The sequence below is a fragment of the Bison bison genome, unplaced genomic scaffold (genome assembly GCF_000754665.1).
Source record: "Bison bison bison isolate TAMUID 2011002044 unplaced genomic scaffold, Bison_UMD1.0 scf7180017864490, whole genome shotgun sequence".
In the NCBI taxonomy this organism is placed as follows: Eukaryota; Metazoa; Chordata; class Mammalia; order Artiodactyla; family Bovidae; genus Bison; species Bison bison.
Genome location: NW_011495049.1, coordinates 1,167,874 through 1,190,070, shown reverse-complemented (window position 1 = coordinate 1,190,070; position 22,197 = coordinate 1,167,874). Strand labels below are relative to the sequence as shown.

Genomic DNA, 22,197 nt, shown 5'->3' with positions numbered 1-22,197 from the left:
TTCTCCTTTGGGATGACCTTGCTCCCAAAGAATACCCGGTGATGTCTGGAAGCATTTTTGATCACACCTGTGTGGCTGGTGTCTAGCGAGTAGAGGTCAAAGGTACTATCAATCATCCTACAATGCACATGACAGTCCTCCTACACAGATATTCAGCAGTTCCAATTGTCCTTTCAGTGTCTCACTCTCAATCATGATCAGACAGCTTAACAAAGCTAAGCTTCTCTAATAGAGAAGAAAACAGATCGAGCACATGACTATCCCTCATGCTGCTGAGAGACATGTAAATACATCAGATGGACAAAGGTGCCATCTCATGCGGTCTTAGCTCATACAGCAGTTTTTTTTCTCCAATCATCCATCCTTGCCCACGGGATTCCTTGATAGCTCAGTTGGTAAAGAATTTGCCTGCAATGCAAAAGACCCCGGTTCAATTCCTGGGTCAGGAAGATCTGCTGGAGAAGGGACAGTCTACCCACTCCAGTATTCTTGGGCTTCCCTTGTGGCTCAGCGGGTAAAGAATCTGCCTGCAATGTGGAAGACCTGGGTTTGATTCCTGGGTCAGGAAGATCTGCTGGAGAAGGGACAGTCTACCCACTCCAGTATTCTTGGGCTTCCCTTGTGGCTCAGCGGGTAAAGAATCTGCCTGCAATGTGGAAGACCTGGGTTTGATTCCTGGGTCAGGAAGATCTGCTGGAGAAGGGACAGTCTACCCACTCCAGTATTCTTGGGCTTCCCTTGTGGCTCAGCGGGTAAAGAATCTGCCTGCAATGTGGAAGACCTGGGTTTGATCCCTGGGTTGGGAAGATCCCCTAGAGAAGGGAAAGGCTATCCATTCCAGTATTCTGACTCAGAGAATTCCAAGGACTGTATAGTCCATGGGGTCACAAAGAGTCGGACACAACTGAGCGACTTGCACTATCCTATCCTCTTGTTTCAACGAAAATTATAACTACAGAAGATGAGTTCTGCAGTCAATAACCCTCATTATTCGTTCCAACTATCCAACAATTTACTACATACTCAGCACGTAAAGTCTGGGGCTGATACAGTATAAGAAGAAAAAGAAACTACTTCCTGCTCTTCAACAAGTCCAAATCTTCCTAGATAAGTTTTAGCATCTCATATTAAATTTGAAGCCTCCAAGTCCAGTTTACATTTCAAAAGGTAATGTTTTGTGAGTTCTGTAACAAACTAGGGAACTGGAATTGTAGGCACTGGGCTCATGAAAGCCTGCTATAACGTTCCATACAAACAACTAAGTCACCCTGCTGTGCAGCAGAGACTGACACAACACTGTAAATCAAACACATTTCAATTAAAAAAAAAAAGGGCAGAAGACTATAAAGTCCCCACACACTCAAAAGCACATCAGTAAGAAACTGATTAAATAAACTGATTCAGTCACTGATAAAAGGGAATAAATGCAGCCATAAAAGACTACCTGGCTCCTTCTTTGGTAGTCTGGTACACACTGAATTGTGGGGGGCTGCTGATAGTGCCTCTTGGGCTGGGATGAGGTCCTTGACCAGGTGCAGTGGCCCACATGGTCACTGGCATCAAGGTCATGGCCCAGGGGTCAGGGATACTCAACCGGCTCACGGAGATCTGTGTGGTGAGGGGAACAGGAGGGGACTCGGTGTGATCCAAGAATGGCTCTTATAAATGACTTGAGCGAATGTTGAAACTAATGGGAGCTATGTTTCTCATTGTCAAAAAAGTACCTATGAGAAGACAGAAGCTAAATAAACCCTGTGGAGCAACACTAGAACTGGAGGCACTGATGTGAGTCATTGATTTCTTTATGTAGAGATGTCAAAAATGTCAAGTCTTTATGAACAGGAAAAAAGACTAAGGAACTATTCCAGACTAAAGCTAAAGCAAGTAAGAAATGCCACACGTAATCCTAGATTGGATAGACTTAGAAAGGACATCACTAGGACAACTGATGAAATGTGAATAGGGTCTATGGATTAGAGGAGATCATCGTACTGATGTTATCTTCTTGACTTCCATGCTTCTATTATAGTTATGTGGACATGTATTCTTATCTTTAAAAAACACACTTAAGTTTAGATCCTAAGTAGGTGATTAGGCACCATGACTCCAACTTACTCTTAAATGGCCCAGGAAAAAGACATATACATCATGTGTGCATGTGTTAAAAAAAAAAAGAAAGAAAGAATAAATGACAGGAAAAATATGGCTAAATGCTGAGAGTTGGGGAATATAGGAAGGGAACTGCAGGCATTCTGTGTGGCATTATGGCAACTTTTCTGAGACTGAAATTTCAAACTGAATAGGGGAAAAAAAGGATTCTTTGTAACTATATAAATCCCAAGGCATTTTAAATGAAAAAAGCAACACACAAAAAAACTTAGTAAAATATGTATTTTGCTATCTAAATAAAAAAGGGATGCTGAGAGTATGAACATATATAGAGAGTAACATGCCAGATCTGAACTACGTTGATTTCTTCCACTGATAAAAAATTTGGGGTTTAAAGGGTATCAGGTCCAGCTAGAGAAGAAAACTTTTTTTTAATGTGAAAATCTGAATTGATTACTATGTGAAGTGAAGTGTAACTAAGGAAAAAAAAAAACCCAGAGTACTTCAGTGGTTGCCAAATACAAGTCCCAGGCTGGTTACTTCAGAAGCACCTGAAGAACATTTATAACTACATCAGCAGGTCATCAGTTTCAGAAACTCTATTTCAGTGGGTACATCATAGCACTCGTTGCAGTAAAATTTCCCTAGTTCCTAATATAACATAACATCGTTTGGGAACTGAGGCTTTAACCAAATCACCCAGACCTGATCCCCTCTAAACCCCAAATTCTAAGTAAATTAGAAATAAATAGTTTTTGTCCAATGAAATAAGACTATAATCTAGGGAAAGAGTACTTCACAAGTGAAATCAGAAAATCTGAAAACTGGATTTGTACTGAACTCTGAATAGAAGCCAAGGCTCACTTGTTATTCTTTCTTTCTGCTTCCTTATTAAGGACCAAAAATACTGTTGAGGTCAAAGTAACCTGACTATTACCTGGTACAGAAAACACATTCACATACTCTGCATTCTTCAAAAGGAACACTCTTTGTAAATATATTACAAGAGTATAGTTATTTACTTTTCATTATGAAAAATCAGTGGGTACAAGTAAATACAGTGTCTGTAACATTTAGATTTCACGTGGTAGATTCACCAGGGCTCATTTTATTACTGTGCTTTGTATTTTAATGTACATTAACTATATTCTGCATCAGATAAGGTAATTTTACATGATAAGAAGGAAATTTTAAAAATTACCGCAACAAAACAGTTTAGATATCTGGTCCCTACATTTCAAAAAAGAGAAATAAATACGAGAAAATTAAGCATTACCATGCCAGCAGTACATATTTATTATTATTCATGAATGTCAAAAGACTTACAAGGCCCATTACTATTAGTATAACTGCACATATGAAATATCACTTAGTGACATGGAGTGAAAAGGACAGTTTCATATATATTTAAAAAATACATTCACATACACACATTCTCTCTCTCTCAAACATTCACTGTTCACTGCTACAAAAGCAGGAGGTATCAAGCTGCAGGAGTTTCAATATACATAACATGTTGAAATATCTCAAGCATAAAAACTACACTTAGGTTGCAAAAATAAAGTTTCTTTCTTCAAACATTTTGATCTGAACTCAAGCAAAGCAAACAATGAACACCAATGATTTGTATGCCATTTAACACAATTTAAAACATTAAAGGGTCAACAGTTGTAAAAGTCCTGAAAATGTAGAGGTTATTTATAGGAATGAACAATGCATTTCTTCCCCCTGCCCCCCCAAAAAAAGTCTACAGCAGATGTGTTTCATCCTGGCTCTCAAATACTTGAAAATCATAATTTACTATATTCACACAGCAAATTGAGGCAGAACAAAATGAGAAAATCATTACTTCAAACGAGGCATTATTGCCCTTAAATTTCCCTAGACAATTTCACTTGTGCAAGAGCATCATTTACCTGAAAGATAATGAGTCACAATCGAAGAGCACTCATACAAAACTATTTCCTTTTTTCTTTAAAAAGTGCCATGACTTCTTGACTTCTCGTTTTAAAAAACACTACCACCACCCCCACCACCACACATACACTAATGAAAGACCGTCTGTCTCCATCTCTTGTCAATCAGGAAAGGCCAGAGTGACTCTTTGATTCCAATTCGAAATGGTGTTCGCTGGCCAATGCCCAAGGTCTCCAATCTAGAGCAATCAAGATGAGCATTTCTCGGACGTTGTGCTCCTACGACAGGACTGTCAGTTATCTTTAAAATAAACACACAAAATAAAAAATAAATGAGAAGCTCATTGATGAGGTTTTACATTCTCTATTTCCCTTTGCCCTCAGTGCAAGGAATATGATTTGATCCCTAGAAAAATAAAGCATCTGCCACAATCAAGAAAGCACTTTTTCTATAAACTTCACCAATACACATGGGCTCCTTTACACATGGCAATTTAGAGAAATTTAACAATGGAAGCTGCCAACATATAGGCAAAGTTCACTTTGATTAGATTTCATGCAAAGATGGGCTTGATAAAGGACAGAGATGGTATGGACCTAATAGAAGCAGAAGATATTAAGAAGAGGTGGCAAGAATACACAGAAGAACTGTACAAAAAAGATCTTCACGACTCAGATACTCACGATGGTGTGATCACTCACTTAGAGCCAGACATCCTGGAATGTGAAGTCAAGTGGGCCTTAGAAAGCATCATTACGAACAAAGCTAGTGGAGGTGATGGAATTCCAGTTGAGCTATTTCAGATCCTGAAAGATGATGCTGTGAAAGTGCTGCACTCAATATGCCAGCACATTTGGAAAATTCAGCAGTGGCCACAGGACTGGAAAAGGTCAGTTTTCACTCCAATCCCAAAGAAAGGCAATGCCAAAGAATGCTCAAACTACCGCACAATTGCACTCATCTTACACGCTAGTAAAGTAATGCTCAAAATTCTCCAAGCCAGGCTTCAGCAGTACGTGAACCGTAAACTTCCAGATGTTCAAGCTGGTTTTAGAAAAGGCAGAGGAACCAGAGATCAAATTGCCAACATCCACTGGCTCATCCAAAAAGCCAGAGAGTTCCAGAAAAACATCTATTTCTGCTTTATTGACTATGCCAAAGCCTTTGACTGTGTGGGTGACAATAAACTGTGGAAAATTCTTCAAGAGATGGGAATACCAGACCATCTGACCTGCCTCTTGAGAAACCTATATGCAGGTCAGGAAGCAACAGTTAGAACGGGAAATGGAACAACAGACTGGTTCCAAATAGGAAAAGGAGTATGTCAAGGCTGTATATTGTCACCCTGCTTATTTAACTTCTATGCAGAGTACATCATGAGAAACGCTGGGCTGGAAGAAGCAGAAGCTGGAATCAAGATTGCGGGGAGAAATATCAATAACCTCAGATATGCAGATGACACCACCCTCACAGCAGACAGTGAAGAGGAACTAAAAAGCCTCTTGATGAAAGTGAAAGAGGAGAGTGAAAAAGTTGGCTTAAAGCTCAACATTCAGTAAACGAAGATCATGGCATCTGGTCCCATCACTTCATGGCAAATAGACGGGGAAACAGTGGAAACAGTGTCAGACTTTATTTTTGGGGGCTCCAAAACCACTGCAGATGGTGACTGCAGCCATGAAATTAAAAGACACTTACTCCTTGGAAGGAAAGTTATGACCAACCTAGATAGCATATTCAAAAGCTTTACTTTACACATTACTTTGCCAAGAAAGGTCCGTCTAGTCAAGGCTATGGTTTTTCCAGTGGTCATGTATGGATGTGAGAGTTGGCCTGTGAAGAAAGCTGAGTGCCGAAAAATTGATGCTTTTGAACTGTGGTGTTGGAGAAGACTCTTGAGAGTCCCTTGGACTGCAAGGAGATCCAACCAGTCCATTCTGAAGGAGATCAGCCCTGGGATTTCTTTGAAAGGAATGATGCTAAAGCTGAAACTCCAGTACTTTGGCCACCTCATGCGAAGAGTTGACTCATTGGAAAAGACTCTGATGCTGGGAGGGATTAGGGCAGGAGGAGAAGAAGATGACAGAGGATGAGATGGCTGGATGGCATCACCGACGCGATGGACGTGAGTTTGAGTGAACTGCAGAAGTTGGTGATGGACAGGGAGGCCTGGCCTGCTGCGATTCATGGGGTCGCAAAGAGTCGGACACAACAGAGAACTGAACTGAACTGAATACTTTTAAACAACAAGAAAAATGTTATCCATAGAACACAACAGTGATGGACCTGGACTTCCAAGAAGTAAGAAGGTTACCTGTTTGTTTGTTTCGGCTGAGTACCGCTTGAGGGATCTTAGTTACCTGGCCGAGGGATTGAATCTGGGCCTCAGCAGTGAAAGTGCCAAGTCTCAACCACTGGACTGCCAGGGAATTCCCAAGTAAGGTTCTAAATGCCATGTACTTACCGGTCTTAAGTGGCTGCTGGGGAGGTTGAAGGCATCTGCAATTGCACACGCCATTTCATACTTAGTCATCTGTTCGTTGCCAGACCAGTGAAAGGTTCCCTTAATTGATGGATCCTGACAAGGACACAAATAGTTCAAACTGGTTTCAAACTTTCTGAGTTGAGTGGAATAGCAACTGTGACAAGACAACTAACTTAAACAGGTCCAGGAAATATAATGTATCGTACCTTTCTGGAATGCTCTACATAAGATATCTAAAATCAAATTCCTATAAATCTCCCCAGTTAAAAATGGAAATCCATTTTAGAATTTAGCCTTAAGAATTGTTTTAAAATAAATTGTTAGTGGCTCTGATTTAGTGGAAGTCCTAAAATGATTACAGATTTTTATGAAACACAGACCAATTCAACTAGCATTTTCAATTATCCTAAGAAGCTAACACCAAAACTTAACAGAACCATTTTTCAAGATGAGTTAATTAGTCATAACATCCTTATTGTCATGGTACATATTTTTTAAAAATACACAAATGTTGATGCATTAAAAAAAAGTCACGCTACTATAAATATTCTAAAATAACTCAGTCTCTAACTTTCCTTTCTGTAGATATTCTATTTAGCTCTAACTTTTACAAATACTTAAAATGAGCTATTTTTCAAATATCTAAAAGAATAATTATAAATTATTCTTACAGTGGCTGAAACAATTAAGGTTCTTCTGTGCCACTACCTAGATCTTAAATAGACATTACTCGGTACTTAAAACAGGCTTCTTATAAGACATCAGGCAAAGAAAAATACAAGTTTTCAGTTATCTTGCAGTGAGAGAATGACAAATGGAGTCTACAGTATTTGAGAAAAAAAATCAAATATAATAGCATAAAATTTTTATTATTCATAAATACAGCTACTATCCAAGTACTTTTGCTTGGTGTCCTTCTAAATGTTTAAAAAAGCACTTCGATTCTCACCAGCATCCTCTTCTCTGCTAACTGACGACACACGGTGGCCACATCTTTGACGTGCGTGGGGAACCGTTGCTGCCAGTGGTCCATGTTTGCGGACTTGTTGCTGAACTGCACTTTATCAAACATAATAGTCACAGCACTTTCCTCAAGCCTTTCAACTTCTCCATACAGAACAGGAATTCTCAAAACAGCAGCTCCTAGAGAGTAATAAAAGCAGATAATATTTCAAAGCTCACTGGTTCTTAAATCTTGCTATAAGATCAGAGTGTGTAGATTTAAAATACATTATCACAGAAAACATGCAATATACCAGAATGACCCAGCTCACCTATTTAAACAAATGTGATCTAGAATATTTTTAAATGTCTCTGTCATGTAGGATATTTTTATAATTATATAATTTCATTACTGTGGCCATTAAAAATAAAACTGATCATGACAATTTCAACAAGTGATCCCTGATTATTCCTAAATTAAAAAAATAAATGCAATAAAGGACATTTTGGGCACAATATTCCTACATAGATTGTGTATTGCATTAATGCTAAATTTCCTAAGTGTAATAACTGCATTGTAATTATGTGAAGAACATCCTTCTTGAAGATACATGGTGAAGTACTTTGGGGTGAAATTCAACTAATTCTCTATGAGTTCAGGAAAAAAAACAGTGTACGTGTAAAACATATGGCAAAACGTTAACAATTGGTGAAATCTGTATAAAGTGTATATGAGTGTTCACCACATAGTCCTTGAAATCACTGACTAAGGAATTATAAGGTATTTTATGTGGGTCAATACTAAGGAGTTATAATAGACTAGAAAATTTACACTAATTGAAATTCAATGAAAACTATTTTAAATTAACTTACTAAAGAGCTGGGCAGATGACTTATGAATAACACAGGTTTGAACAGTGTGGTTCCATTTATATGCAACTTTTTTTCATGCAAAATATCATGGATAAGATGTACTGAAGTGGATACCCTATCCTTACATAGGCATAAGGTGAGTGATGGTTAACATAAGGTTAATGTGTTTTCTTAATGTTTCATAACTTCATTTTCAAAGAGTTACATTACCATACAGTATGCCTCATCTCTCTTGTAACTAGAAAAACTCTGTATCACTCTATCATCACAGGTAAGTGGTTTAAAAAAAAAAACAAATTAACAGTATTTAGCTGTATGATGAATGACTGTAATACCTATGCCAATAGTTTTATAATGATTCATTCACTAGTGTATGGCCAAGGCTACCATGAAGCAATCGTTATTGATTACACTAGGCTACCATTTACTGCTTCTTCCTTACTAATTCCTGAATCATACCTGTAAATAAATATGAATTTCTTCTTAGATTATCTTCATTTTTGATGTGTGGTCTTATAATACATGACACGTATAGTGTTTTGTACCATCTAAAACAACACTAGTGTAGTTACTGACGGACGATTCATCTTGTAAACAAATGAGGTAAACTTACAGTGTTGATACAATACTGTATTTTCTCTTATGATTTTTTAATGTTTTATTCTCTCAAGATTACTTTAGGAATAGTATATAATACATATAACACACAAAATATGTGTAAATTGACTCTCTGTTTTAGTAAGGCTTGGGTCAAGAGCTGCTGTTTAGCTGCTAAGTTGTGTCTGACTTTTTTGCGACCCCATGGACTGCAGCCCACCAGGTTCCTCCATCCACAGGATTTCCCAGGCAAGAATACTGGAATGGGTTGACAGTTCCTACTCCCAGGGAACTTCCTGACCCAGGGATCAAACCTGCATCTCCTGTTTTGGCAGGAGGGTTCTTCACCACTGAGCCACCAGGGAAGACCCTCTGTCAAGAGTAGGCTGTGAGCAATTAAGTTTCTGGAATCTAAAGTTACACATGGATTTCCAAATACGCATGGGTTGGCAACACTAATCCCCAAGCTGTACAAGGGTCAGCTGTATACTAATATATATTCAAAGATGATTTCCAAAGGATAATTTATATTAATAATAATAAAAAACCTAGTCTGTATATGGTATGTATAGTAGGGGATGTTTCTCAAGGATGTAGTACAGTCTAAGGCAATAGTTTCAGTGCAAAGGATCATTAAATCAGGTATTATGCAGCCACTGATATGAAAAAGATATCCTAGAGATGGCTCCATAAGAACTGAAATGCATGTATGTGGGGGGAGAAAAATCAGTTTATAAAACAATATGCACAGATGTTTAGAAATCCACAAAAAACACTTCCATAACCACATTTAGTGCTTCTCTGAAGAAGCACTCTAAGAGAACTCTACAGTTTTAGATTAAAAAAAAAAAAATTTAAGGAGGTTATTTCTTTTATAATTAACACATTAATGTGTGTGTGTATATATACAAACCTTTTCATTATAGGGGACTGGAATGCAAAAGTAGGAAGTCAAGAAACACCTGGGGTAACAGGCAAACACACAGGAAAAAAGAAAAACCATACAAATGACTGTGGATATACAAACACAGGAAAAAAATTAACCATCCAAATGACAGAATACTGCAATCTAAGAAAAATGATACTGATCTTTTTTTTTTTTGGAAGATTACAAAAATCTGATTTACTTTCTATCTATAATGGTATTCATGTACACACTGATACTGGAAATGGTCTGAAAGGATTCATAAACTCTCCAGGATTTCAAAAATTCTTGTTTTTCTTGTTAACTACATTCCCTAGTTTTTCTCCAATGGATTTATGCTCCTTGACTAAAACAAAACAAAACAAAAAAAAAACAACAACAGGAACTTCTTCCCTGGTGGTCCAGTGGTTAAGAATCCGCCTTCCAATGCAGGAGATGTGGGTTCAATGCCAGGTCCAGGAAGTAAGATCCCACATGCCACAGAGCAACTAAGTCCATACACCACAACTAAGACCCGGCACAGCCAAGTAGAGAAAAACCACTAAATAAGTATTTAAAAAATTAAGATACAGACGCGCATACACACAAATCTTAAACAAAAAGGAATCCTCAAAAAGAGTCAGGGAGCTAACTAAAGAGATGTGTCTTACCTAAATTGTTCTCCAGGACGGCCTTTTCTCCTTCTAATTTTGTTTTGCCATATAGATTTAGGGGATTTGGTATGTCTTCCTCTCTATAAGGTGGGTTTGTTCCATCAAAAACATAATCAGAGCTAATGTAGATTAGAAATGCTCCAATTGCAGCTACCAAAAAAAAAAAAGAGAGAGAGAGAAAATAATCTATTAAATTACTATACAACCTGATGCTTTACTGGAATTTGTAACAGCTTATTCATCAAAAGTATAACAAATTTCTTATAAGCCATCTACAAAATTTTAATATTTGCACACTCAGCGATCACTTAATTTTTATGAAGATTTTATAAAGTCTTCATTACCTGCTTCCTTTGCTAAATTCCCAGAAGCATCCACATTAAGTTGAGAAGCAGCATCTGGGTGATTTTCTACAACATCTGGCCTTCTCTCTGCTGCACAGTGTACGATGACATGGGGCTAGAAGTTAAGCATTGATGTGTTTTTAGCCCAAAAAGGAATAAAAACAGAAGAACTATAGCCTTCCAACAGTAAGTTAATTCATAGAAACATGTTTATTAAAACATTCCTTCAACTAAAGAATCTAATTTTTAATGTGGTTTTGTCACACTTCCCTTTTTCAACGTTCAAACTTCCTTAAAAATATACATAGGCCCTGAGAAGGAAAGAGCAATCGAGCAATCCCTAGGCAAAATCAGACAAAACTCTGGGGCAACAACCAGGCTTCTAAATCAAAATAAGCTTCATCCCCTCATCTGAGCGGGAGAAAAGGGCAATCATTTATGTAATTCATATGACCTAAATATTTAGTTAAGTCTGTGGGAAAGGGAGAGGAATAGCAATTGCAAATTAAATTCATAAATTCTAATCTCTTAACTTCATCATTTAAAGAAAATTAAGCATCCATAAAAACTTATATTGCCAGTTAAGTATGCTAAGCAGTGTGTGAGGATCAAGGATTTCACAATCTAATGGAAAAAATGGGTATGTAAAGAGACCGTTTCAATACTGTATAACGTGAAGGTCCATGGTAGAGACGGGCATCTACTTCCCAGAGGAGCTGAGTCAGAGTTAAGTTTTGGGAAGACCAGTGATCAAAAGGGCTCATGTGCCCAAACACGAAACTTCCTCCTTCTCAGAAACTGCTTGAAGAAGCATGATCTGAAAGTTGCTTTCAAACTTACATGTGCATAAACTAGGATGGTTCTTAAAATGTGCAGTCCTAGGCTCTACCATAGGCTTACTGAATGAAAATTTTTGGGAGTGAGACATAAGAACAAGTTTTCCAAGTGATTCTGATGCAATGTTCTTTGGGTCGTATTTTTAGAAAGAACTTGAATTTCCAATTTCACCTCAAGAGCTGTAACAAAACCTAATTCTTTCTATAACTTTTCTGCGACCATGGCCAACGAGTTGTTTAACTTCTCTGAGCCTTTGTGATTTCTAAAACGGAAATGAGTCCCTTGGACTGCAAGGGGATCAAACCAGTCAATCCTAAAGGAAATCAACCTTGAATATAGAGTAGAAAGACTGATGCTGAAGCTGAAGCTCCACTATTCTGGCCACCTAATGCAAACAGCGGACTCACTGGAAAAGACCCTGATTCTGGGAAAGATTGAGGGCAGGAGGAAAAGGGGGCAAGAGAGAATGAGATGGTTGGATAGCATCACCGACTCAATGGACATGAGTCTGAGCCAATTCTGGGAGATAGTGAAGGACAGGGAAGCCTGTCCTTCAGATGTGCTGCAGGCAATGGGGGTCACTAAGTCGGCAACTAAACAACAAAAACAGATATGAGAACAACTATTTTGCAGTGTTGTAAGGTTAACAGATACTATTTTCAAAAGGATTTGTAGTGGAAGGAGAGGGTGGGACAAAATTGAGAGAGTAGCAATGACAGATATACCACCATGTATAAAATAGCTAACTAATGGGAAGCTGCTATATTTAACATAGGGAGCACCGCTCTGTGACAACCTTAAGAAGTAGAAATGGGGCGGGTGGCTCAAGAGGGAGGGGATAAACATATACATACACACACATACACACATACACACACACATGGCTCATCTGTGTAGTTTTACCGCAGAAACCAACACAACATTGTAAAGCAATTATCCTCCAGTTAAAAATAAAAAATACAGAAGCAAATATTTTTACCCTCAAAACAAGAAAAGGATTTGCACAGAAAGTGGTACTTAGAATAGTAATTCTCAAACAGAAGCTTTTTACAAAATGCTTAATTTTCTGCCTTTTGTTAACCTATATCTCAACCTAATTTTTCTAAGGATGACATACTTTTCCACCCCCTCAAAAAAAGAAAAAATGTGCACTGTATACTATTGTTGCTTAATAGGTTAGAGCTTAAGTACTATAACTTCCTTGAGAACAACAATTTTTATATCACCCAGACAGAATCACTGCAGATAGTGACTGCAGCCATGAAATTAAAAGACGCTTGCTCCTTGGAAGAAATGCTATGAAGAACCTAGACAGCACACTGAAGAGTATAGACATTGCTTTGCCAACAAAGGTCCATCTAGTCAAGGCTATGGTTTTTCCAGTGGTCATGTATAGATGTGAGAGTTGGACTATCAAGAAAGCTGAGCACCGAAGAATTAATGCTTCTGAACTGTGGTGATGGAGAAGACTCTTGAGAGTCCCTTGGACTATAAGATTAAACCAGTCAATTCTAAAGGAAATCAGTCCTGAACGTTCATTGGAAGGACTGATGCTGAAGCTGAAACTCCAATACTTTGGCCACCTGACGCGAAGAACCAACTCACTGGAAAAAACTCTGATGCTGGGAAAGATTGATGGCAGGAGGAGAAGGAGACGACAGAGGATGAGATGTTTGGATGGCATCACCAACTCAATGCACGTGAGTCTGAGTAGGCTCTGGGAGTTGCTGATGGACAGCGAAGCCTGGCATGCTGCAGTCCACGGGTCGCAAAGAGTTGGACATGACTGAGTGACTGAACTGAGACAATTCTTAATAGTTTCTTCCTTACCAGCTGAGCTACCAGGAAAGCCCCTTAATAGTTTACTTATGCTTTAAAATAAACCATACCTGAAAATCATAAATGATGTGATGAACTGCATTAGAATCCAAGAGATTGACCTGCTCAAATTTTGGTCTTGCTCTTCTAAAACCACAGCCAACGGCATGCCAATTATTCTGCTGAAATTCTTTGTACACAGCTCTGCCAAGAAGCCCAGTGGCACCAGTAATGAGAACCCGCCTGTTGGGGATGTTAACTTCCTCCTAAAATGTGAAAGAGGAGAAAAGAAGTAATTAATTTGAAAATAGCCTCTCAACAAAATTAGCCACCATCTTCATTCAACTAAACATTTCAAGTCTGAGTTGTCTGCTTCAAGTCCCATATGTGTAACTCTTAAGTTAGAACGAAGATCAAACTGCATCAGTAAGTATGTCACTTAAGAGAAAGTTTTAATAATCCTTCCCGAGAAAAGGAACCTAAGATGATACTGCAAGGAATCACCTAGTCAAACAGATTTAGATTTCCTAACAGTAATAATGGAAAAACTTAATTTTTAGGATCAATGATGTCCAAAGTAGTAATAACCATCAACTTTATGTTCTTCTATTTATAAAAGTGCAGTTTAAAGCTTACTTATTTCTGCCCTGATTAAATATTAGGGTTATTCTGTGAACATGTTTCCAAACCGACAGTTTTGCTCTTCAATTTTTAATCTCAAGTTTTCTTTTAAACCTCATTATTGGGATATGTCCAAATTAGAGTATTTCATATTTCATAGAAATTTATGTGGAAGAAAAATAAATTTGGTCCTTATAGAACTAACATTCTAAGTTTAACTAAACTTGTAAATATTCCTACACTGACTCTAAATTTACCTACATAGACCAGTTAAAACTAATAAAACATAAGTAGAGGATAAGAAAAAAATAAATATTTTAAACTGATCTATGTTACTATTGTGAAAAAGGAAAAATTCCTCACACACTGAGATTAAAAAAAAACTACTATTTAGGAAACAATTCCAATTATCTATACATAGAAATTTCCCTTCTTCCCAAGACAGGTTAACGCCAAATATCCTCACAGATATTTGAATTAAGAAAACACTATTCAAAACAAAAAACAGTTTTTATTAGCGTATCAACTTGAAGCCTTTTAAATTTGAAATGTTGGTTTAGTCACTTAATTCTGAGCTGTCAAAAACCTTAAGTATACACACAATACCCAAAGATCTTTTTCCCCAGCCCTCAAGACAGCTAATTTAACAGACTATACTTGAAAAAGAAAAAGAAGAAAAAAAAAAAGGCCACCTAAATCAAGTATGTCTATCAAAGGAAAAACCAGAAATGAAAGGGCTGAAACAGAAACCAGAAACAGAATGAAGGCTAAGTTTTTAAAGATATTTCTTCCTTAGTTCACCACATTTCAAGATGTTTTAGAAGCTGAAGAAAAATTCATCTAGGCTCTCTCTTGCAAAACTTGGCTCTAAGTCAAACAATCTATGCAAACAAAGATTTAAGCCAGCAAAATATTTTCTTTGAATTTTTGGCAAGAAAACAGCCCTGCAAAGACTGCAATTGTTAAAAGAGGTTAAAACAGGCCAGGTTTAGTAGAGACACAATCAGAAAACAATTTGCACAGGATAAATACCATAAAGATCCCTGGGAAAATATTATAAAGGCCTATGAGTTGGTTTCTTCTGAGTTTCTCATGTCACTCTAAAGAAGGAAAGGAATAGACAGTGGTTCTTGGATCAGTGGTTCACAGGCAAACGCCTAGGACAGGAATCAACTGGAAGGCTTTCAGATCCAGTAGATTTGGAATGAGGCCTGATAATCGGCATTTCTAACAAGTTTCCAGGTGGTGCTGATGCTGGTGATTTGGAAACTGAACTTGAGAATTCCAGGAACATCCAAGACCTTCCTAAAGATAGCTCTGACTCAAACAAATAAAAACAAACTGCCATTTACCCTTCCAGAAGCAACAACCTCGTTACCCTTTTCCCCTTAAAAAGGAAAACTAGAAAAAGAAGTCAAAGACCAAACATCATGCTTGTAGTAACCACGAAATTACTGAACAGTAAAATAAGATCTCTGTGTACTTCACTGGTGAGTGAAGCACATTTTTCCTTCATTTATCATCTGTTAAATGAAGGAAATAAAGATGCATCTTACAAATGTGTTTGGCAGTCTTTTTGCCTTTTCAGTGCATCTTAAGAGTCCAGATAATCTCACAATTGAGTGCATCTTAGATTTGATGAAATATAGTATTAAGTTACAAACACAGCGAGGGTCTTTAAGGCATATAAGATTCTTCACTTTAAAATAGTATGGGTGGTTGCATGGAGAAGATACAAACTCTGTACAGCCTGGGATAATTTGTAAGCTCCCTGGAAGAAAATAGTTCAATAGTCACCTAGTGGTAAGATGTCAGTGTGCAATAATTTTCTATAATAAAAGAGCAGAGAACTGAAGTGCAAGCATTTTCTGAAACAAAGAGATTCTGCACAATCCTCTTCTTGCAAATTCTCATGTGAGAGTTTTCCAAAGCGAGGAACCTTAAATCTAAAGATGTCACAGGTTTTGCCCACAGTAAAAGGAAAAAGGTTGGAAACACAACTGGTGTCCTTTTGCTTCTATCTATCGTCTAGTCAAATGCATGCTGAGTTTTGTCTCAATCCTTTGAACTTATACTTGGTTTCTTGATGACTAAATTTTATCTTCTCTGCCACAAACTGTGGCATTAAGAAGTTACTCCAACTCTACTAATGTAACTTGCTGGTAAAAGTATGCATTTGGACAGATGATTAAGGCTCTTACAGCTTTACAATCCTATAATTCTAACATTTTCCATATTACCCTTCCCATAGAAGATATCCGAATAAACTGAAAGAAGTCCTGTTTAAAGTAACTTTTCTTCTTTTCATACAGTTCTCTTTGGAGACTCAATCAGCATGTTCTGTCACAGTACAGAAGCCAAAACAAGAAGTTTTCATTCAGATTACAAGTTTTTTGGTGGTTGGCAAATAAAATACACATCACTCTGAAATTAACAGAAGTCAAAACAAAATATCTCTATTTTTGAGTCTCTATAACAGAACTCCACCTGAAGCATCTTAAAGCACAGTTTTGATTCTTTTAAAACCAGGGAAATATTCCTCTGAAAATAATTTCGGCTCATTACTCTATAAATTACTTTACTTCTGCCAAACACAGGAATGTCCAACACCTCGAGGAACTCTAAATGAGGAACAAAAAGCTGCGTAGTTAACAAGCATAATTAAGACCTGAAGATATTCTGTCTTCCTGAAAAGTCTATTTTTCAGTTTTTATTCTTATTAGTCAAGTATATTAAACATGACTTTAATTTGCATCTGCCTCTTCTCCCACCAACTCACAGATTTACAGAATTCAGTAACACCAGGTGACCAGATTTATACATACACACACACACAAAACAAAATGTTTGAAAAAGTAAGTACATATAAATAAATGAAGAGTCATAGCTCTTATTATGCCATCAAATCAAATAATGGCAAATTCTAAGGTACAGGACAATAAAAGGCTCTTCCAAAATGATCCAAAACAGTACTCTGGGACAGTGGTTTCTACTTTAGCACACTTGGATTAACTTCTACTAAAAATGTCCTAGAGAAAGTCAAGAGTGAAATATCACAAATATCTAAAGTAGGATCTTCTTAAGTTTTAGTGATAATTATACTTTGCTATTTTCAGAACCTCTTCAATTTGGCAAAGTTTCACATTCATTTATTTCTCACAACATTCCCCTAGAGATAGATCTTTGAGTAGACACTCCTGGACTTTGAGAAGCTTTTTAAAATACCTAGGTGACACTGGTCTAAACTCCCACTGTCACTCTATTGTACCCCACAGCCAGTAATATGAACAGGAACCACCACAGTTTATTCCTGTAACATAAACTATAGAACAGTCCCACTACTACAGGTTCTGAGAGAAGCAAATACGTGTCAAGCCTTTGGTTGTGTAATTTGAATGAAGGAAAACGCATTTTCATTTGTCTACTGAACTCACTGTTAAAACTGATTAACCTTTATATACACACACATGCATGCCCAGTGCACATACACACATACATAAACAAGCAATATGCAACTTTAGGGACTCAGCATTGTAAGGGGGTACACAGGAGCGAAACAGAAGATCAAACAGCCCATCCATTCTAACTTTACTCCCCAAATCCCAAAATGACTTGAAAACACTAAATATGCTATATTTTGAAGGTGTAAAAATTTTGCATTCTCAACAACAGCCATCACTTACACCTTCTCTTAAATCCTTAAGATATACTGATTTTGGCGTGAACATTCTTCTTATCCCCAGGGCTAAATATCCTATGGACTGATGAATACTGAGGGGCCTGGGATGAAATAGAGATTGGGGTTTATGGAGATTTATGCAATCTCTGCAGTGGTTCAAAGCTTGAGACAGTCAAAGAGATTGTACTTGAATCCCAGCTGCAATCTTACTGAATGAACTTGGACCAAAGACCTGCTCTCTTAGTCTCAAATATCTGTAAAATGGAACAAAACAAATAATGCATATAAAGTGCACAACAGTGCCATGCATAAACTAAGAGTTCAGTTCTTATCTCCAATCCTGTTACTACTTCTGAAAAGCCACATGGCTCCTTTTTTTCCTCAGAGATACGAACAGTTAAGATCAAAAGATATGAACAAAGGATAAAAACGAAATTTAGAAAAAGTCAAAACAGCTCGGAAAACCCCTCTTCATTCCTGAGAGGAGAGACGGGAGGCTAGAAAGTGAAACCCGACTTAATCATTTCCTGTCGCAGTGGCTGAGAAACAAAACACAGAGGAGTGTGCACCGAGGTAAACAAACTCGGCGGCGCCGCCCTAGTCTCCTGGGGCCTCCGACTCTGGGAGGATGCGTCTGGAAAACCACTCGAGCCCCCGCCACCAGACTCTTCCCGCTCAGCGCACTTGGTTACCACGAGACGTCTCCCCACCCCGCAAGACCTAGGGCGACTCCCTCACCTCCACCAACCGGCAGTCCCCGGGAACAAAGTGGATAGAGAGCTCTTTCTCCCGGCCCCCCATGCCCGCCGTCTTTGCGCTGCCGTCGCCGCCGCCGCCGCAGCGACCGCCACTTCCTTCAGCCCGGGATCGCGGCGGGCCGCAGCTCCAACCCCTTCGGCCCGCCTACCCTAGGTCCGGGCCAGCCCCCTTTCACCGCTTCCGGCTTCCGCCGCCAAGACCGCGCTTCCTGATTGGCCACGCTCCGCCGACGCCCCTGAAAGGAGGCGGGCGCGTTCGGGACGCTCCCAGCCCACGCGCCAACTCTTAAAGGGATACACAAAACAAAGGCCCTGGTCTTAAACTGGGAATACGAGTTTTGTTTAGAGGCCGGCAGGGGACGGGAGGGGTACACGGGGGGCGGGGGTCAAGAATATTTTGTGTGTTCTTCCTTCTCGACTAGGTAAGGAGTGAATTGGATTGCTCAGACTGTGTGCGGTGTCTAAGAATCAACTGGGCACGTGATACATAAAGCGGGATGGAGGTGGTGGTGTAGTCGCTAAGTCGTGTTCGACTCTTGCGATTCCACGGACAGAAGACCCTGGCAGTCTACAGTCCATGGGATTCTCCAGGCAAGAACACTGGAGTGGGTTGCCCTTTCCTTCTCCAGGGGATCTTCCCAACCCAGGGATCGAACCCGGGTCTCCTGCATTGTGGGCGGATTCTTTACCAACTGAACTACAAGGGAAGCCCCATAAAACGGGATGAAACACTTTAAAGTCTTGGTGGGAAGAGTGAAGCGGGGAGAGGAGGCGGCACAACGCGTCTGTATCTCTAGAGCATTAAGTTTTTCTTGAGAGATTGAAAGACTGAAATAAAAATAATAAGTATTGATATCTGCGTCATTAACACTTAAAGAACCCATTTGTCTTTCTGGCATGCCAGAAAGTAGTACGCGTGAAATTCCGAACGTGTCAAACTCTTAACTAGTTAAAAATAAAAACACGTAGGGGGCTGGGGGACGAATTATTTGGTTGCTCCTTCAAAGCAAGGATTCTCGGACTTTTATCAGTAATTGCTGAATGAGTTATTGTAGGAGCCTGGCGGGCTACAGTCCATGGGGTCGCAGAGTCAGACACAACTTTGCGACTAAACAATGATTGGGACCCTACATTTAGTGAACTTTAACCGGAGTCAAGATCAGCCTTTGAGAAGCACCGCCTTACAGGTTGCAGCGTCAAGCTACGCGAGGCGAACCTCCACTACCAAGAAAAGTAAAAGAACTAGTAGAGAGTCATGCTGAACCATCTACCACCTGGATTACGCTTTTTTCAAGTGACAGATCAAAAACGGCCCTATTAGGCAACTGCAACTGATTTCCAGTTCAAACCCGAAAAGCCGGGATGCCTGTGAAATTTACTCGCAAAAATCCCGAGCATGGATCTCATAGGTTTTGTCAAATTTGAACGTAAATCTGTACTGTTCTTGTCCAGACACGCAGGATACCAAAACCTTAAAAGTCGCCCACAAACGTGATTACTGCTTGGGTCTTTCTAAAACATATTTTCATACACCTTTTTTGGTTTAATCTTAGAGCTCAACATTAAGCAGCCTTTAAAAAATTTTTTTCCACGTCTGAGTCCGGTGACTTTCTTTCCTACTCAACCCCCAAAAAGAACTCATTTCCTAATTACTGTAAGAATAAAGTTTCTTTTGAACTGAAACAAGAGAGACTGAGCCTTCACACTTCTCTATTTTTGTTTTACTCCAGGCTGTTAATCAATTTAGCATTATTTAGAGTCCTTGAGAGAAAAGCTCCAACGCGAAACCATGCATAATTTGCAAACAACAAAGAAATGGTGTGGGTGTTGGGGGAGCAGATTCAAGATCCTCTTGATCGTTTTTTAAAAGTAATTTTTGTGAAGTTTCTAGTTGCAACGGTAATGCAATCTAATCTTTCCAGAAAAAAAAAAATTCTGTCCTACTCGAAGACGATTTAAGGACTTGCATATGCAATTAGCATTTTGATTCTCAGAGCAGCCTTATCTGGAGGGAGGAACAAAAAGAGTTTACTTGCCTACATTTGAGGATCTGGTTTAATATTTGCCAGATAAAACTTGGGTATGGTTCTAGGGGCACATCTTCGTACATGGGTTTTAATCATCCTTTTTAAAAATGGAAGTTTCTTCATGAATAAAAACGCCATTGTTATACAGACAATATCCAAGTTCGTGTGGTGGCTAAGTCTATAAATTTAAATAGAGCAATCTAGAGATAAAAGTTAGGTTAGCAGGTTCATTTCTTGCCAAGACAAAGAAAGCCTGGAGCACCCAACTATAGATAAAAGCGTTATTTCTATAGAACCTTCACCTACATGAATGCATTTTAATCTGGTTAAGTGAAACTGCTGTTTTGGGTTATTTTTGTCGATTGAGACTTAGCTGAGCTCTCCATACAGGGTCAATAATTAAAGCTGTTTAATTATTCCAAGTCCCAAAGTTATAAGTCTTAAATGAAAGACTTTTTTTTTAAAACACACCCTTTTCGGCTTTTACGTTCCCAGACGTTCACTGGGATTCTTGTAAAGAAACTCTATAAAACTCCAGACTGCTTTTCTTGAATAGCTCACTCTTACCTGTTCCATGTTCTCTGGCATTTCAGGCATGATTCCAAAATTATCTGAGGAAAAAGATTTGAGATGGGTTTCAGCCTCTGCCTCCTCGGACCGGGTCTTTGTTCTGCCTGCAGAGAGCGTAGGCACGGGAAAACGTGAGCCACAGCTTCACTCGACCTTTGAAATTAGCATTTTGAGTCGGATCCCAGAATCTCGTGCAGCATTCCACATTGCAGTAAACTGGCAGCTGATTCCCCGTGGCAGTCTTGAAAATACCCAATGAGAAGTTTCATGTTGTACTGCCAGCCAAATAAGGTCCATTATCAAAACCATTAGGAGAACCAACTTAGAAAGAAATATAGATACAACCACAAAAAGCTTCCTGTGAAGACTTGTTGCAATTTTGTCTTGTGAAAGAAAAGCAAGAGCCAGCAGTTGGAAAGCACGCAGGCCATGCAATTGATTCCTATTCTGAAATAGTTTATTGAGTTATGTCTGATTACAACAGAATCCGTTTGGTAAAGTTCTCCAGTGGTTTCTAATTAATTATTTCAAAGGACCGGTAAAAGGCACTTGTGGTAACAATACGCAGATGTTAAAAACCAACAGGTTATTTCCATTAATATGTCCTGTCCCGTTTGAGGAAATGGTGGGTGGAGTAATTTAAATTTGGCTGAGCTTTAAGGACTCCTGTTTCCGTGATTCCCAGACCTACCAGCACCGAAAAATCTATGAAACAAAATCAAGTGAAGCCTGGCAATCCTATTTTTAAAGTTTAAAGGGTATTGAATATACTCTGTTAAATTTTGAACCACTATTCTGGATTAAGGCCTTTTAACAGTTTAACAACAACCAACAAAAAGAATTGCCATTCAGGTACTTCCTGGGTGATCCACCAGTGGTTAAGACTTCCAATTTCCAACGGAGGGGTTGAGAGTTCTTAGCTACACTTTAGCATGTAGCTAAGATCCTACATGCCTCTCTGGTCAAAAGACCAAAACATAAAAACCAGAAGCAATATTGTAAAATTCATTAAAAGCTTTTTTAAAAATTGCCATTCATGTAG

The 22,197-nt window shown here is 38.7% G+C and overlaps 1 protein-coding gene across 2 annotated transcripts; it reads right to left on the bottom strand.

The window, feature by feature from the left end:
• Positions 1-3,165: 3,165 nt before the first annotated feature.
• On the bottom strand, positions 3,166-21,520 carry MAT2B (methionine adenosyltransferase II, beta). Of its 2 annotated transcripts, none has more exons than XM_010863348.1 (7): positions 18,539-18,721; positions 13,572-13,766; positions 10,846-10,960; positions 10,499-10,651; positions 7,461-7,654; positions 6,491-6,604; positions 3,166-4,326 (listed from the first exon to the last, which is right to left on the bottom strand). In XM_010863348.1, exons 1-7 carry the CDS (start codon positions 18,599-18,601, stop codon positions 4,156-4,158), a joined length of 1,005 nt encoding a protein of 334 aa, XP_010861650.1. In that variant the 5' UTR covers positions 18,602-18,721; the 3' UTR covers positions 3,166-4,155. The 2 variants fall into 2 exon arrangements, with proteins under 2 accessions (XP_010861650.1, XP_010861651.1); XM_010863349.1 differs by lacking the exon at positions 18,539-18,721 and adding an exon at positions 21,153-21,520 and having other exon boundaries at positions 3,198-4,326.
• Positions 21,521-22,197: the final 677 nt, after the last annotated feature.